This window comes from Gobio gobio (assembly GCF_949357685.1).
Source record: "Gobio gobio genome assembly, chromosome: 6".
In the NCBI taxonomy this organism is placed as follows: Eukaryota; Metazoa; Chordata; class Actinopteri; order Cypriniformes; family Gobionidae; genus Gobio; species Gobio gobio.
Genome location: NC_137102.1, coordinates 54,414,655 through 54,428,461, shown reverse-complemented (window position 1 = coordinate 54,428,461; position 13,807 = coordinate 54,414,655). Strand labels below are relative to the sequence as shown.

The following is a 13,807-nucleotide window of genomic DNA, read 5'->3' as shown; positions in this document are numbered from 1 at the left end:
TGGTGGAACGAATATTTGAAAATAAGTGATACTAAGAAAAATCAACGATCTAAATTAAAATCGCAAGTAATCATAAAATCAGCTGATAAACTCTAAACGTAACACACTTTATGGAGTCACATAAAATTGGAGTCAGATAAAATTATTTATGGAGTTGAAATGAGATATCAATAAATTAAGAGAACTTCACCGAAATGCTGAAAAGGCTTACACACAGAATGTCTTTTGACCAAGCCGTTAGCATCCGGTTTTTGGGCTAAATGGATGGAAGTTTACATACCCTTTGTTGGCAATCACAGAGGTCAAACATTTTCTGTAAGTCTCCACAAGGTTTTTACTAGGGATGCACCGAATCCAGATTTTTGGGGTTCGGCCGAATACCGAATCCACTAGTTAAGATTCAGCCGAATCCGAAACCGAATCCTTCTCCCATCCTCAGTCCATTATCACAGTAAACACATTAACGAAGTAAACAACGTCCACAGCAGTGTATGCTATTGGCCATTTAACCGTTAACCGAAAGTAAGAACTTTGACCGATTAATTCTACCAGTTAAACGGTTTAAATGTTTTTAAAGCATTTTTGTTTGTTTGTTTTTTGATGCATGGTTAAGAAAATTATGCTGTATAGCGTTATTTGTTCACTTGCGGTGCGTTTGTGCACCCACAAACCAGATATATCTGGCAAAATGACGCAATGGGAAAGCTTACTGAGTGGGACCATTTCGACAGAAAAATACAGCAGTAGTACAAGCTCCTGACTGGTGGAAGGCTTCCCGAGGCTGGCCACTCTAGCGAGGCGTTATCTCTGTATTCCCGGGACATCAGTGCCATCTGAAGCCTTGTTTAAGGCTTTTAATAGTGTGGTTGTGGTCAAGTTTACTAAAGTAAACATTGTCGCGTACGTTCTTCTCGCCCCTGTTTCCTGATGGTTTATAGAAAAATTACCCCGAGTCGTCTTCTGTCGTTTCAAAGAACAACACAACGGAGAGCGCAGGAGGCGCGCGCGCGCTGTCAGCTGGGACTCGCGCTGTGGAGACCGACGGATTGAGGTTGTTTTCTGCCGCGGGTTTAACTGTCAACAGGCTGCGCTCCAGACTAACCCACATCACTTAGACATGTTACTTAAAAAACAAACAAACAAACAAAAAACATACAAGGTGTGTATTGAGGTAGCCTAGGCCTTCTATTTTTATTTGACAAAAAAAAAAACGATTCCGGTTCTTCAAATATTACAGATTCAGTGTATTTTCGTTTTCTCATCTTAATTTGGTAATTATTTAAGTGAAAAATATTTAGTGTAGGCCTATGCATTTTATTATTTTTATTTATATTTTATCTGATCTATATGCGGCTGTTTGCACGGTAAAATAAAATACATTTTGGCTGCTGTCTCTAGAGTCCTTCATGCACAAATTGATCATGTAGCCCGACTTGAATCGCCTTCTTTTGACTTAAAGTAGCATAGGCCTACTGCCACGTTTTCTGTTTATGAGTTCCATTTTCACTGTCAACGGCGGCATCATTACGTTCGACCAGCGGAGTGCGCGTAGTGCAAGCCTAGGGTTCGGGTTTGGCGGAAAAAAATTCTGAGGTTCGGCAGAAACCGAACCCCGTCAAAAAGCCCAATATTCGGCCGAATCCGAATCCTGGATTCGGTGCATCCCTAGTTTTTACACACTGTTGCTGGTAGTTTGGCCCAATCCTCTTCTGGATCATCCAAATGCTTTCTAGCAAACTTCAGACGGGCCCGGACATGTACTGGCTTAAGCAGGGGGACACGTGATCACGTTGTGATCATTTGGACCCCACGGGGTGAGATCTTGCCTGGAGCCCCAGATCGAGGGAGATTATCAGTGGTCTTGTATGTCTTCCATTTTCTAATAATTGCTCCCACAGTTGATTTCTTCACACCAAGCTGCTTACCTAGTCCAGATTCACTTTAGATTTTTTACTGTCAGTTTTTGTTACAATTACAAAATAAAGCCTAATGCTAAATTTACTGACTGTAAAACAGTCAGTGTGTTTTTAACAAGATCTGTACAAAAGGACATTGAAACAATGTGATATTAAAACTGAATCAATCTGCAAAATTGTAACAATTCAACAGTGATTCACTCGTGAACAAATGTTACATAATACTAATTTCAGATTACTTGTTGAAAAACCAGTATGCATTTTTAAAGGTCGAATCTTAAATGATCACATCTGTTTCCCCAAATCCTGAGCATGTAGTTTCTTTTGTGTATGTATGTATGTGTGTGTGTGTGTGTGTGCAATAGTACACACATTGATATTCAACTCACATTTTTCTACACACCCTCCCCCAGCTCTCTCTCTCTCTCTCTGCCAGTATGTGTGTAAATCTCTGATCATTGCAGGCCGGTCGCAGGATGTGATCTGATTTACAATGGGTTCATTAACCTTGGGAAATGGTCTGGACTCTGCACCACAAACACACTGTGTTCAGATGGACTTCACGGTGAGATCAACGGCGCTCGCCCTCTGCAGCGCTGCTGTAACCACGGGCAACCGGCATCTGAGCATGACTGGATGCAGCCCTGGCAGGGAATAATCAATATCCTTAGTGGACACGTGCATAGAGACCGAGCTAATCACATTGAAGTACATGCAAATATCTGTGGAGCAGATGGCAATGCCATGGGAGTACACTATTTACACATTATTTAAAAAGGTTTATGTGTTTTGATATACAACAAGAATTATACACTGGCGCACACAGTGTTATTGTTGACTGAAATTAAAGCTAATAATTTGCTTAAATTGAAATATAGCTGAATTAAAGGGGTAGTTCGCCCAAAAATTTAAATTCTGTCATGAATTACCCTCATGTCGTTCCAAACCCGCAAGACCTTTGTTCATCTTCAGAACACAAATGATGATCATTTAGATGAAATCTGAGAGATTTCTGTTCTTGCATAGACAGCTACGCAACTACCACTTTGACGCTTCAAAAAGTTCATATGGAGATCCATATAAATTTAGTCCAAATTTTCTGAAGAGACTCAATCACTTTATATGATGAACAGATTGGATTTAGGCTTTTATTCACATTTAAACATTCATCAACTCACACAAAGAGAAGTTCAAGCATGTTCGCTTCACGTGCGAGAACCAATGAGGTTCATTCTCAAGTAACACAGCACGTTTGAGCTTCAGCAAGAACCAATGAGGTTCATTCTTGTGTTACGCAGCCAGTTTGAGCTTCAACAAGAGCCAATGAGGTTCATTCTTGTGTTATGCAGCACGTTTGAGCTTCCACAAGAATCAATGAGGTTCATTCTCATGTAACGCAGCACGTTTGAGCTTCAGCAAGAACCAATGAGGTTCATTCTCATGTAACGCAGCACGTTTGAGCTTCCACAAGAACCAATGAGGTTCATTCTTGTGTTACGCAGCACGTTTGAGCTTCCACAAGAACCAATGAGGTTCATTCTTGTGTTACGCAGCACGTTTGAGCTTCCTCAAGAACCAATGAGGTTCATTCTCATGTAACGCAGCACGTTTGAGCTTCTGCAAGAACCAATGAGGTTAATTCTCATGTAACGCAGCACGTTTGAGCTTCAGCAAGAACCAATGAGGTTCATTCTCATGTAACGCAGCACGTTTGAGCTTCTGCAAGAACCAATGAGGTTCTTTCTCATGTAACGCAGCACGTTTGAGCTTCAGCAAGAACCAATGAGGTTCATTCTCATGTAACGCAGCATGTTTGAGCTTCTGCAAGAACCAATGAGGTTCATTCTTGTGTTACGCAGCACGTTTGAGCTTCTGCAAGAACCAATAAGGTTAATTCTCGTGTTACGCAGCACGTTTGAGCTTCAGTAAGAACCAATGAGGTTCATTCTCATGTTACGTAGTACGTTTGAGCTTCAGCAAGAACCAATGTGGTTCATTTTCGGGCCTAAGGGGAAGAAATATATAGTTGGGGTTGGGGGGAATTAACAAAAGAGAGTCACGCCATCAGGTAGTTTTATTTCAAAAGCTCCATTTTACTACTGTTATATCACAGCTCTTTACACTAACTGCAGATAAAAAATTACTGCTAGTCACTCTGATATGCTTACAGTACTCTGATCAAGCACCTTCATCAGCCTGAAACACATTCAGAAAGTGCAACAGTGTCTATGCTTTTTATTAAAGTATCAGTGCTTCTTATTAAAATGTAGCTATTACAAAAAGTGTCATTTACAATATTCACCATTTTTAGGCTGGAGTTATTGCACTGTGTGGCTGCCAAAAATCTTATTTATGCAAAAAACACAGTCACTGAGTTATTGCTTATACATTTTTGCCTGGCGTCAGCTGAATAAAAATGCATTTTTTTTTTGGTTGATAATAAACAAGGCTGCCAGGAAATGGAGTCTCTTATTACTGTGTACTCGTCCTTTCAGAATACAGATTTTATGTCTGCATAAAAATCTTAGTTGACTTATAAAGCTTTTCTTTAAAAAAACATGATGCCCAGAATAGAATATACCAATACTGAGCAATCTCACAATAAAATATATTAGTTTCCTTTCTATAGATTCTATAATTAAGAAAGACACATTTTGCACAAATTCCTCCATTTTAGCATCTGTGTTAGACTTGTATTGCTATTAGACAGATGGTATAAAAGAATGGGTAACACTTTACAATACATTTCATTTATTAACATTAGTTAACTACATTAGTTAAAATGAACTAACAAGGAATAGTCCATCTCCAGCATTTATTATTATTGGTTAATGTTAATCTAAATACTTACTAATGAATACATTTTAAGACCAAAAGTTCTGTTAGCATTTGTTAAAGCACTGTGAACTAAGATGAACATTAACATTTTTATTAACTGACATAAACAAATGGTAATAATGCTGTAAAAATCACTGTTATTTCATGTTAGTTAATGCATTGAATTATTGTTAATAAATGAGAGCGTATTGTAAAGTTACCACAGAATGTTAAAGGAAAAGACTGGTATGTGAGTAACCTGATGTCGTATAAGTAATTTTCAGCATATCTACAATCACTAATTTAATTAAAAAACAATAATAAAGCTCTTCTGTAGTGCATAATCTCCTATCCTTCAAACTTCAACTATTTAACTACTGACCACACAGCTCTCAATATTTCACTGCATTTCAGAGTTTGTTTTTTTTGCGCCATCCATTCCCTTTAGATTCATTGATAAGTATGTCAGAGATATTGTGTCATTCCGGCTATTAGAGTATTTTAAAATCATTCAAGAGGTTATGAATGAAAAGGAATCATTCATAAGAGGGATGTGGCTTTTGAATTAGATTTTTAGAAAATAGATTTTAACATTATTAATAGGACAAAAATTCCATTCATTTGATTGTGAAAGCAGCATCCCATGTTTGGCTTGATGAACAGACACAATCCTCAACAAGCAGTCCCATGACCTGGCACAGACGGAATAGTGTGCGTGATGTGTTTTCTTATGAAGAACAATCACTTCCATTGGCTTCCTCTGGCTTCTCTATACTCAGTTTGTACAGGACCTTCTTGGAGACGAACCTGCAAAGAGGAACAACAACAAAACATGTTGTCAGACTTGTAGATAGTTTGCTTTGTTCTGACTTTATTTGTTACAATGTTGCACTTTTTTCTTGGCTCGGTTTGCTTTCCCAAGGCAACATTTCTAAGTGTACCAAAATGGGTTTATGCAAGTCACACGTGAGTAAAACTTATCTTGTAAACGTATCTTCTTATTGGTCAGCGTTCACCTGTTTACTGCGTCATCCATTATAATAGATTGACAGGCTCATCTGTAGCTGTCGTGACACACGCAAGCACTTATACGAATGGAGCCATCATTCCCGCTCTAACTGATAAATTATATATTTTTATTGGTAACGTGTAGAGCAGGTGTTTTCAAACTGGGGTCCAGGGACCCCCAAGGGTCCTCCAGAAGGTTCCAAGGGGTCCCCAGAAAACTCAAAGCAAAAATGGATAAAGTCTATCAAACATTCTGTTTAATTTCTAAATGTTTAAACATACTTTCCAGAATTGTATATGTTTGCTTTGTATCAGTATTCTTAACGCAGTACATAAGCTGCTTGCATACATTTATTGTGAAAGTTGTACTAATTTTTAAAGGGGTGGTTGCATGCGATTTCACTTTTTTAACTTTAGTTAGTGTGTAATGTTGCTGCTTAAGCATAAACAGTATCTGCAAAGTTACAGCGCTGAAAGTTCAATGCAAACGGAGATATTGTCTTTTAAAGTTATGGCAGTTTATTGCCTACAAAAACGGCCGGTTTGGACTACAACAAGCTTCTTCCCGGGTTGGTGACATCATAAACCCTTGCTATTAACATAAACAATGCCCCCGCGAACACGGAACAAAGTGGGTGAGGCCACGTCGCAGTCATTATGAAAGAGAGAGAGCTGATGCAGAACTACAAACTACATTTGGCCATCTAACCAATCTAAGACCATTGCGTTTTTCGGAGGCTTCACAGAAGCAGGAAGTAAACGAGCCGTTCAAAGGACAGTGGAGACAGCTGTGGAATAAAGGTAAAATATAAGAAAAATACTGCGTTTTAAAAAAAGTATTAAGACATGTTATACTGCGCCCCATAAACACAACCAAGCCTAGAAAAAAAACACGGAACCACCCCTTTAATTGAAAATGTTCTTCTTCAGGTTTATACATCCAATAATATAGCCAATTTAAGTTTGGAAACAATATGTTGTATTTATAATGTCACACTTACTATTTATCTACAGTCTAAATTTTTATCATACATAAAAAAAATATAGAAAGATTTTAGGAAGGGGGTCCCTCATAAAAGGTTCATCATATTTGGGGGTCCTTGGAATCATAAAGTGTGAAAACCCCTGGTGTAGAGTCTCCTTTTGCGGCCAATACAGCATCAATTTGTCTTGGGAATGACAGATATAAGTCCTTTACAGTGGTCAGAGGGATTTTGAGCCATTGCTCTTCCAGAACAGTGGCCGGGTCACTATGTGATGCTGGTGGAGGAAAATGTTAATTTACCCCAAAGTGGCTGAAATATATTTAGATCTGATGACTATGTGCAGGCCATGGAAGATAAGTTCAACTTAACTTTCATGTTCAACAAACCATTTCTTGCTGTGTGTATTGGTGCATTACCATGCGGATACACGGCACCCCCTTCAGGGTACAATGTTTGAACCATTAGGTGCACATGGTCCTCCAGAATGGTTCGGTAGTCCTTGGCAGTGACGCTCATCAAGCACAGTAGGGAATGCCATGATATTGCAGCCCAAACTATCACTGATCCACCATGTGCTTCACTAACTTCCACAGTAGTAGGAAAGACTTGGCATTGGCATGAGTGACCACAGGTTTGGCTATAGCAGCACGACCATGAATATTGACTCTGTGGAGCTCCTGACGAACAGTAGGTGGAAACAGTTGATGTGCGCATTTATTTCTGCAGTGAGTAGGGCAACCTCCAACACTATATTGGCCAGTGTTTCAGTTACTATCAAACCCCTGTATATGTACATATATACACCACCTGCCATAATGTTATGCCTGATCGAAGTGAATAACACTGATTATCTCTGCATCACGGCACCTGTTAGTGAGTGGGATATATTAGGCAGCAAGTTAACATTTTGTCCTAAAGGTTGATGTGTTAGAAGCAGGAAAAATGGACAAGCGTAAGGATTTGAGTGAGTTTGACAAGGGTCAGAGCATCTCCAAAACTGCAGCTCTTGTGGGGTGTTCCCGGTCTGCAGTGGTCAGTCTCTATAAAAAGGTCCAAGGAAGGAACGGTGGTGAACTGGCGACAGGGTCATGGGTCATTGATGCACGAGGGGAGCGAAGGCTGGCCCGTGTGGTTCGATCAAACAGAAGAGCTACTGTAGCTCAAATTGCTCAAGAAGCTAATTGGGGTTCGGATAGAAAAGTGTCAGAATACACAGTGCATCGCAGTTTGTTGCGTATGATTCTGTTACCTCTAAAAAAATAAAAAAGGCTCCAAGTGAGCCAGGTGTGAAAACTCCTTAAGAGAGAATGACAGAAGAGGAATTAACTGATCTCAGTACAAACCTGGAGAAGGAGTTGTCGAAGATAAGAGTGTATTCTCCAGCGTTCCTGACCTTCAACTGACCCTGAATTGTTTCCTTGTGAGAGTTACATCTCGTCAGAGGGATCAGAACCTGAAAAAGAGGATACATTTATTATTATGCTAAGATTTCTAAAGCTGTCCAGATGTCATCACCACAGGAGAGAAGTGCTGAGAGAAGTGCTGTGGCCTCTTTTTGTCAACACTCACTGCAATGCGTGTTTGACAGATATAACCATGTCCGTACATGACAACTGTTAATTCGCTGTAAAATTGCTGAATTAACTTCTCCAGTTAAGGTACCACATCTGTTATTCACACAAGCAACGGCTTTCGGCATCGTATATGTATTGCAACTGCTTCACACACCACTGGGGAAATATTGTTAATGTCTGATGTCACTGTCTGTCTAGAGATGATTGTTAATGTGTTCTGCTGGAAAATAGTATATAATACTAGTTCAATAAAATGGCAAATGATGTGGAGTAAATGCATCAGCTCATACAAAACGTATCTAGCTCAAACTCCTTGACAAAATCTTACAATAGAGCACTGAAACCGTTAAAGTTATGGCACATAACATTAGCATGGGACTTTTCTGCTGAATCCAAATCCCCTCTGGACCTCAAGGTATCGTAGCCTGGTCCTACCAGACTCTCGTACATTTCATTTGTACAGAGAGTAAACCGGAGAAAAACAGAGAATATACCGCAGTCCCAGATGGAGTACTGAGGGAAAATGAAAATTGAGCAGAAGTACGTAGGAGGGCGGAGCCAGGCTAAAGGTATCACTCAGTAATCAGAAATGTCTCTTACATCTAATATATAGTAATATAGTACAGTATACAATAATATAAATACTGTTCAAATGTTGAGGTTTGAAAGAAGTCTCTTATGCTCACCAAGGTAGCATTTAATCAAAACTACAGTAAAAACAGTAATAATGTGAAATACTATTACAATTTAAAATAATTTTAAAACTATGTTAATATATTTCAAAATGTAATTTATTCCTGTGATTTAAAGCTGGATTTTCAGCATCATTACTCTTCAGTGTCACATGATCCTTCAGAAATTATTCTAATATGCTGATTTACTGCTCAAAAAACGCCAAAACATTTCTTATAATTATCAATGTTGAAAACAGTTGTGCTGCTTCATATTTTTGAGGAAACAGTGATATTTTTTTCAGGATTCTTTGATGAATACAAAGTTCAAAAGAACAATGTTTATTTCAAACAACAACCTTTGGTAACAATTACTGTCAATTCTGATCAATTCAATGCAACCTTACTGAATAAAAGTTTAAATTTCTTTTTTTTTTAAAAAGACCAATAGCAAACGGTAGTGTAGTATGATATATTTCTAGTAGTTTGTTTGGATATTACTGAGAATATCATACTGTAATAGTATATTTCTAAGGTGATGTCTAAAATAATAAACATAACTTTTGACAAAATGCCTATAAAAAACATGGAAAAATATAAAGTATGGGCTACCATATTTAACTCTAAAATCACTAAATTCATATGAAGGTTTGATATGATTATGTGCAGTAACTGAAGTAGAATGCTAACTGCAAGCTAACTGAAATGTGATGCGTTATATACAGTATATTATAAAAGACAATCATTGGTATAAATAGACAGTTAAAACATCAACCATCTAAATTTCTAATTAGAATATTGCAAATATATAGCCAATGGAATCAATTTTGAGTCAAAGAGGATATAATTTGGCAGGACAGCAGCAATATGACAACATAAGCTGAAACATTGGCAGAGTTCATTTCCAAGCATTTTAATAGCAGGTTGGCGCATGGACCTCTAAACTGAGAAATGCTGATACATTTACAGCAAAGCCTGTAAGCAATAAAGCGCCATATGGCATATGTATGTTACCTTGGCCTCTTCTAGAGGTGTATTTGTGTTCTCTTTGTATACCACGGTGAAAGCGATGCTCTTGGGCTCAGAGGAGAAGACCCAGCTGATTGTAGGACCCGGATGTGCAGCGGTTATGAGAATGGCACTGTAACAGCTGGACTTGATGAAGAGTTCTCTGGACATGTCGCCAAACTTATTCACATCCATTACACTGAACGGCACAGACAGCCTGTGAAACACAACATCACTGACGTCAACAATGCTGGTCATGGAAATTGATACATATTGCAATACTAGATTTATTTTGACATTAATTATTTTCATGACAAATATGCACATCTCCATTAAATTCTCATTAACGTAATGCATCTTTTGAGTTCTTTTGAAATTAGCTCATTACTGTAATAAAAATGCATAATGATTATACATAAATTAAAATGCATCATATATTTTTTATTGATTTAAAATCAGCATAAATTAAAGAAAGTACTATAAATACTACCACTGCATGTACAGTAAATAATACAGAAAATCGTAATCAAACCCACATTTGATTTCAGTAAACAAATTTGGGTAACACTTTAGTTTAGGGTCCGATTCGCACTATTAACTAGTAGCTTATTAGCATGCATATTACTAGGATATTGAATGTTTATTAATTCTTATAAAGCACATATTAATGCCTTATTTTGCATAATCACATTCTACATCCCTTAATCCTCCTCAATATCTAGAGTTAACAACTACCTTATTAACTATTAATAAGCAGTAATTAGGAGTTTATTGAAGCAAAAGTCGTAGTTAACAGTTAGTTAATAGAGAGAACTGGACCCTAATCTAAAGCGTGACCCAAACTTGAAAAATAATGGGGAAAAATGGGAAAACAATAAACATTGCAATACTAGATTTATCTTTTTGTCACGATGAGAGTAATAGTAACAATAACAATAATTTAGCAAAAATCATAAGGGCATCAGGCTACATCATGAGTGTTGTGTCTCACTCACGTCCTCTCTCCAGATTTCAGCAGGCAGATCTCAGCATCCTGAACAGAGCCAATCAGCTCGTCTGAATCTTCTGTGCTGGCGATGTCACTGCTGCTTCTGAAGACATATATGCACTTACATTTCATTTCCTGTCATACACTTATTAAATCACAGAATAGAAGTGCACACTTCATACCAAGTGATACACATGAAATTAAAACAAAGTCCGCAAGTTTCAATATTATGTAGTTTACTTAGTACATTAAGTACACTGGCAGGCACCATGTGTTCATGTCAAATTTGCTCTGATAAATGAAAATAAATCCAATAATGAAACTCTGAGTTCAGCTCAGCAGGAGCAAATTTAATTTTGTTTGTTACTTCAGCACAAATTCAGAGTGTTGTGTTTAGTGCAGAGAATCTGTGCTAACAAGACAGGTGTGTGTGTGTGTGTGTGTGTGTGTCTCACAGCTGTTGTGTCTCTGGTGACAGCGCAGTGTAGTAAGAGTCGCTGTCATGGACACAGTTCACCTCCTCTTCTGTGATGATGTCATATACTGCGTCATCTGGCCGAGGGGACTTCAGTGACCCTGTGGGGAAAACACATTACCTATTATGCCCTTTTACAAAGTCTTGATTTTGTTTTTGGGGTCTACTAGAATAGGTTTTCATGCTTGAATGTTCAAAAACACATTTGACATTTTGTTGCAGCTCCTCTCTTCCCAGTCTGTCAGAAACAATCTGTTTAGTTCCTGTCTCTATGAAGCCCCTCCATCTGAGAAGCAGGCCAGCTGGACCAGTGTGTTGTGATTGGTCAACAAACAGAGGTGTCAAGTAACGAAGTACAAATACTTCGTTACCTTACTTAAGTAGAAATTTTGAGTATCTATACTTTACTGGAGTAATTATTTTTCAGCCTACTTTTTACTTCTACTCCTTACATTTTCAAGCAATTATCTGTACTTTCTACTCCTTACATTTTAATAATAGCCTCGTTACTCCTATTCCATTTCGGCATGTTTTCATTCCGGCTTGTCATAAAAAAAACAACTATCCAGATAAATCGCACTATCCGGACAGAGTGAATTTGATTGTGGTTGGATGAGAAGGATAAACACAAACCATTCTGACACCCTATTGGGTTGTAGGCGATCAATCACGCCTGCACCTGCACAAATCACACACCATGTTGCCAGATAGGGCGGGTTCTCGCCGACGAGCCCGCACTTTCAGCCAATCAGCGATCAGCTGGCAGACGTGCTCATTCATGACTTTAGCCGGGTTTTTAGCGTGATAACTCGTAGCTGTATATTCCAGTGATCGCTATGACAGTGGCATAAATATACAGTAAGTTGTATCTACAGTAAAGAGTGGGAGAGTGACTCAACTCTCAAACTTGAATTACACCTGTGACTCGAAGACTCTTTATAAATATAACCGTGACTCCTGTCCATCGTCATATACACACTCAGGACATTTGCAACTAGCAACCCCTACAGCTGCTGAAAGAGGTTTAAATCAACGATTAATGCGTTTTGACTGTGCTAAGTGCGTGTGCCATGTATTTCACGAAAGACATACTGTAGTTTTGTCAAAGCAAAGTGCAACACAATGGTACACGCATTGTTGTTATTTATTTGTTGACGGATTATTGTACAGTATCAATGAATTATGTATTTTGGCAGTGGTGTACGCATTAACGTGTGAACTGCCTGTTTATTACATTGCTTTTTCCAATCTCTATATTGGGCACTTTTTGGACGTAAATTGGCTTCTTACTGTTGACATTGAAAATGATGCGTTTTTCTGAGGGATTGCCGTTTTAACAGTTTCTACCTGGACATATAGTCATATTTGATCCGTTTTACTGGGAAATTAATTTTTTTAATCATCAATGTTATGTTTTAAGGAGATAAAATGGTAACTTACTTATCAACCTTGATTGGTATGGCAATAAAATAATTAAAGTTAAAGTTTTGGGCTTTTTTCTTGGAGTGACTAGTTGCCTATAAGTATTGTAAAGGTGCAAAAAGTCAACATTGTTATCAATAACCAGGCATGTTATCAATAACCATTTTTTGAATATAAATGTACATTTGGTGAGGTTTTTGGGCTGGAAATTGTCGACCCAATCTGGCCACACTGATCACACATTAAAAAAATGGTTATTGATAACATGCCTCTGAATTTTGACTTTTTGCACCTTTACAATATTTATAGGCAACTAGTCATCAAATCTTCCGCTCCATGAAACACGTGAATGCTCAGTAGTACACATATGGTTCTTTAATGTATTTGCATTGTCCTAAAATGCGTTCATTTTCAATGGGAATATATGTGGCTGAAACACGTAGCCAAGTGCATCTAAAAATGTTCAACATTAACTTTTTAATATAACATTATAGTCATTATGGCCTTTAGAAAAATGTTTTTTTGAGGAGGTGGGGTATGCACTGTGGCGCGGCCTAATCTTTTGTCCTTAAAGGGATACTTCACCCAACAATGAAAATTCTGTCATCATTTACTCACCCTCAAGTTGTTCCAAACCTGTATGAGTTTCTTTGTTCTGAAGATATTTTGAAGAATGTTTGTAACCAAGAAGATAGAGCAACCATTGACTGCCATAGTAGGGGGAAATACTATGGCAGTCAATGGTTGCATATAATCCGCTTGGTTACAAACATTCTTCAAAATATCTTCAGAACAAAGAAACTCATACCGGTTGGAACAACTTGAGGGTGAGTAAATTATGACAGAATTTTCATTTTTGGGTGAACTACCCCTTTAATGGCATTTTTCCCCCTTACATTACTTTTACTTTTATCCTTTAAGTAGTTTTGAAACCAGTACTTT

General features: G+C 38.0%; 1 protein-coding gene across 3 annotated transcripts in view; it reads right to left on the bottom strand.

Annotated features, from left to right (window-relative positions):
- Nucleotides 1-3,038: 3,038 nt before the first annotated feature.
- Nucleotides 3,039-13,807, bottom strand: part of fyco1b (FYVE and coiled-coil domain autophagy adaptor 1b) — a 50,534-nt gene continuing 39,765 nt past the window's right edge. For all 3 annotated transcript variants that reach the window (XM_079820603.1, XM_079820605.1, XM_079820604.1), the window contains 5 exons: nucleotides 11,424-11,544; nucleotides 10,976-11,071; nucleotides 9,987-10,197; nucleotides 8,071-8,180; nucleotides 3,039-5,540 (listed from right to left, as the gene is read on the bottom strand). In XM_079820603.1, the coding sequence (XP_079676729.1) occupies nucleotides 5,462-5,540; nucleotides 8,071-8,180; nucleotides 9,987-10,197; nucleotides 10,976-11,071; nucleotides 11,424-11,544 (617 nt within the window). In that variant the 3' untranslated portion in view covers nucleotides 3,039-5,461. The remainder of the gene's footprint in view (nucleotides 5,541-8,070; nucleotides 8,181-9,986; nucleotides 10,198-10,975; nucleotides 11,072-11,423; nucleotides 11,545-13,807) is intronic.